Below are 5,152 nucleotides of genomic sequence, written 5' to 3' on the forward strand. Positions count from 1 at the left end.
ATGTAATCTCCTTAGTAAAAAAAAAAGTAAAACAATCTTCCATGGAAAATGTACAACAGTCATATTCACCGATTGGTGAAAGAAGAAATGAAAGGTTTCGACAATTTATTGCTCCTATTTCATTTTACGTATCATCACACGATTTGTTTACAGATCTGGAGTTTTATTATGTTTGACTAAGAGCCCGTTTTGGATGGGCTTGTTTTAAGTTACTTTTAAGCCGAAATAGCTTTTAAGCCATAAATTAGGAATTCTAACTTTTTGCTTTTGACTTGTTTTTGTCATTTTAGCTTAAAAATAAGTGCTTAAAAGCACTTTTTTACTTTATCCAAACATTACAAAATGACTTAAAAGTTATTTTGGCTTAAAAACACTTAAAACAAGCCAATCCAAACGAGCTCTAAGATTTACCCCTTCAACTTCTTTAATTGATTTAATCAAAAAAGTTTCAATATATCTTTTGGTCAAACAATAGCGACATCCATAAAAGAAATAAAAAACAAAAAATTCAAATTAATAATTCGCAGTAAGTTGAAATAAAAACACGAGTCTCAGTTATCGCTCCTTTACTAGTGCAAGGAGAAATGACACAGAGCCCTTTCGTTTTCTGATTCCTTTTTCGCGCTTGGCATGCACATAGATTCCAGGACCACTATCTTACACAAGGCCAAATACCTTCTCAGTGTCCACAAAAGCCATTCATAGGGTAATTAAGTTAAACTTATCTGTTACTTACACGCTTTGAAGACAGAAAAGCACTATTATTAAACAGTGTTCTATAAGTGGATATGGAATTATCTACAATTTAACGATGAAATAGCACAAGCCACACACTCAAATAATCTGTTTTTCAGTACATTATATAACAAAATATATGTATTATTTGGACTAGGCTATATCTGTAGGGTAGGAGTGAGCAAAACTTTGAACCCTTTTCCTTATCTCATCTGGATTTGCACCAACTAGCTTGTCTACTGGCACTCCATCTTTCAGCAGAAGAAATGTTGGCATGGCTTTCACCTCATATTTGCTAGCCACCTCCTGGCAAACAAAAACAAAAATAATGTGAATCACCAACCTATCATCCCGGTAAAACAAGATTCAAACATTTTAATCTGCGTATATTAGGTGGAACCTGAAACTCAGAGTCCTTGCTTAAAACTTAAAAGGTTCTCTATCGTAGCTAAATACAATATAGCTGCCATATTTACCAGTATAAGCAGTTAGGTTGTGATATACAGCCTTTTTAACACCAGAAACTAGCAAGACTGAAAAGGAATAATACATACAACAAATAACAAAATCTTGCATTTGAATGTGGACAATAGTTTCTTCAGACAACATGGAGAAATTCATCTGTCAACGAAGGTTTGTGCCATTGGATTTTCAACAGATCAAATAGACAACAGAGGAGTACTGTTTCAGAAACAGAGATTAGAAACTAGGTAGCTAAAGAAAATCTTAACGGGTTCGCTGGTAGCTGATCAACGATCACTTCAATGTCAAAATGATAAATGCATTTGGTTTCCTAGAATACAGTTTCATACTAGTTAGAACTTGAATTATTATTTTTTTCGTTACGAAAATTAATGCAAATACCTAGCTATTATCAATCAGATTCTCCATCCACAACTAATAGAGAAAAGATCAGGAATCGCTGGAGAAGAATCCGGTTAGATAATCATCAAACTCACTCTACAAACGAGAATCTTGTAGTATTAATCTAACATATCTATGGTAATGCTAGACAGTATCTGAAGTGATTGCATTATATTTTATGATTATAAAACGTGAAGCCTTTCCCTAGACAAAATATTTGCATATTCCGTGTCTGATTGCAATGCACATAAGAAGATTTGCGACCAGGAGAGGAAGAATCTCTCAACTTGGCCACTTGCAAATAATTGAAAAGACTATTCTACTCTTAAATATCTTAAAGATCAATGAGCTTATATCTTGTTAAATTGAAAGACGAAAACCAAGTGGTTATTCTCTGATTCAATATGGGAAATTCCAACATTGTGTGTTAGACATTACTTCTTTGGAAATCATTTCATGGTTTTAATTTCTTCAGATTTCAAGTATTTTTCGAGAGAAAGGTAAGGGAGGATTTCTAGAAGTACTATAGTGAGAGATGTAAGTCTTCCTGAATGCTCAATATTTCAGGAAATGAAGAACAGCAAAACAATTTTTTTTACATTGGGTGAAGACATGACAAAAAATACCATTATGGTTGACTCAGTTGACATTTGACAATCATGTGAAGTTGCGAACAATATCAAATGACTTTGTAGAAGCCAATTAGCCCCAAGTGTCAAGTTTAATTGGCCCCAAGTGTCAAGTTGGGACAGCTAGAGAATAAATGCCTTTAATAGAAAAAGTGAAACTCGGAATATTACACCAGAAAATAGAAAGGGTAGAAAAACTTTTCAGCAAAACAATAGAGATGTTGATCTCTCTGACCCACTCATGTAAGCAAAACAATAGTAAGTTGTAGCATACAAGCTAAGCAGACAATCCAAAAGCTCAAACTTAAGCCTGTTTCACTAGGGAGTTGGAGGATTTTTAGTGAAACAAATTCCATCTGAAGCATCTTATTCTCCAAACAATTCCTTTTCATGCAAATCTCTTTTTCAAGTGGATGATACTAACTAGGTAGAAAAAGACACAGCCTTTTTACAACAGGAGTTGCCTCCTCGTCAAATTGAAAGGCTCATCATAGTAGACAGGCAAAAGGAATCACCACTTTATGAAACTAATTGTGTTATTCACTTTGTCTACGAACATATTCTTGTTGCACAATGTAATATTGGCATATTGCATGCGTATGAGATTATTCTGACATCATTGTATGACTGATTCGTCATAACTCATAACCAAGACTCTATAAGACATTGGAACAGATGAAGACAAGTAAGGCCACACAACTAAGCAACTCTCTGAGACAGGCATGATATGCGTGCATCAGTAGCTCATGAAACTAAAGAGATTTAAAATTGTTTTCTCATGAATTACACGTTTGAGTGAAAGAGAAATAAAAGAGATGATCTCAATTAAGGACATTCTAAGAGTCATCAGTTTGAGGACCAATTTTTTTTCTTGGTGTAATGGATTTATAAAAGACCCTCATGATGCCAAATGAAATCACTACCTATGACATCAAACTATGTTGTAAAAGCAAGACCAATTAAACCCAAGGTTGATAGAAACCAGAACAGTTCGTGACAACTAAATGTTTGATCAGAGGATATATCTAGTCTTATATATCACATCCTTTTCCAAATCTCTGTCTCAAAGTTCCTTCCTGATGAAGATGTGAGCTTTTAGACGGATAGTATCGACAAACTTGTAGACAAGGATGAATTGGTACAGCCCGATAATTGGGTTCTCGCTATCTTTTATACTTATGCTTATGAGATCTCAACATGCTGCATTTAATTAGAGAGATATACTACTGGAAAGCTAAAAAGGACTAGTATAAGACATCAATTCAGCTATGTCACATGCATTAAAGTCCTGCATTTCCTTTTACCACTTTAACTAAAGTCAGGAAGACACACAATATAATAGACACTACCATTAAAAATCTTATACCATGGAAGGGGATGCCACAACCACGGGCAGGGGCGGATGAGCCTTTCCCCTACGGATTCAACTGAACCATAACTTTTGACACATAGTATAAATTTATATGTAAAAACCTACTAAAATCTCAACAAGTATTAGATTTGAACTCATAATTTTAACAGTATAATGAGTTCAATACTAAAAATATTAAAAGCTGAACCTATTAAATTTAATCATGGATCCGCCTCTGGCCACGGGCAACTAACCTCCCTTGACCAGACCATTCTTTGGCACTTAACAGTAGGTTCAGCAAAGGAAATTTCTACATCTATTAAGCTTTAAAGTAGTGTCTTTTACACCAAAGGGCTAAAGAAATTACCTTGACCTCATCCACATCAATTGTGAGAAAAGAAATAGTATTTTGGTACATAGAAGCCAACTCCTCCATAAAGGGGTTCATTGCCACAGAGGGAATACACCAAGCAGCAGTAAAGTGTGCCACAATCTACAAACAAACAAACAAAAAAAAGGGAAAAATGAATTGACACATATTACAAATAAAAAACTCCAAAAAAGAGTTTCCAACTTGAAGAAAAGAATAAGCTTCAATCACGAATACAAGGGGGAATATTCTTGGAAAAGCTTAAACTCACAGGTAAAAAAAAATCAAGATTTAAATAGCCATGCAGGTTTTACTTACAGGGCATCCTTGAACTGTGGCTTGATTAACATGGAAATCCCATGATTCCTTAGAGTCTACCTTCATAACTCTTGATTTGGACCCCTGTTCTTGGTTTTCCATTCTTACTGTGAACTCACTATTGACAAGGCCAAATTTGTGTTTATCCTAAACAGTAGAGATGAGAAAGAATGTCTAGTTTCAATAGAATTAAGCATTGGACCCCACATTTTTTAATTTATTTTCTGCTAAGCATGGAAATTTTGGACTTTTTCGAAGTTTCTTCCTTATCTGGTTTTAATAATGTCAATTGGGACTAGATATTAAGCATGAAAGTTTGGAACTTTATCATTGTTGTGTTTCCTTGTATGATTTTTGTAATGACAATTGGGTTAGGCACCCAACTGCACAATTATTCTTTAAGGAATTGCAGTAACATTCTAGAGCATTAGGGGCGTAGATGGACAGGTTGGGCCGATTAAAATAGGTTGAGTTATTTTTTGGATTGGTGGAATAATCTGTCTAAAAGTTACTTTGAGTTAAGATAAGCTAAAATTTGAGTTATAGTTCAACCCGTACAACTTTTATCAATCTTTAGTTAATATATGTTGTTTTCTTATGAACTTTATAATTACTAAAGGAGATTTTTTTTCTTTTGTTATGATCATATATAATATATCTACCAAAAAAATTAATTTATTTTTAAAATATTTTGACAAAATTACTTATGCATCAATTTAAGCTAAAAATTAACTCAACTTAAATTGTTGAGTCAAGATAAATTGAGTTTAATAAATGGGCGAGTCAATAACCAATCCAACCTTGAGCGGGTTGAAGAGGTTATTTGGACTTAGGCCAAATTTGACAGCCCTATTTAAGAGCAGCTATGAAGAGTATCCTGACAAG

At 34.0% G+C, this 5,152-nt stretch overlaps 1 protein-coding gene across 1 annotated transcript; it reads right to left on the reverse strand.

Annotated features, from left to right (window-relative positions):
* Nucleotides 1-683: 683 nt before the first annotated feature.
* LOC104243110 (thioredoxin-like protein CXXS1) lies at nucleotides 684-4,436 on the reverse strand. Its single transcript, XM_009798259.2, has 3 exons — nucleotides 4,268-4,436; nucleotides 3,947-4,072; nucleotides 684-1,041 (listed from the first exon to the last, which is right to left on the reverse strand). The coding sequence occupies exons 1-3, from the start codon at nucleotides 4,367-4,369 to the stop codon at nucleotides 889-891; spliced, it is 381 nt and encodes a 126-aa protein (XP_009796561.1). The 5' UTR covers nucleotides 4,370-4,436; the 3' UTR covers nucleotides 684-888.
* Nucleotides 4,437-5,152: the final 716 nt, after the last annotated feature.

Source organism: Nicotiana sylvestris, chromosome 2, assembly GCF_000393655.2.
Source record: "Nicotiana sylvestris chromosome 2, ASM39365v2, whole genome shotgun sequence".
NCBI lineage: Eukaryota > Viridiplantae > Streptophyta > Magnoliopsida > Solanales > Solanaceae > Nicotiana > Nicotiana sylvestris.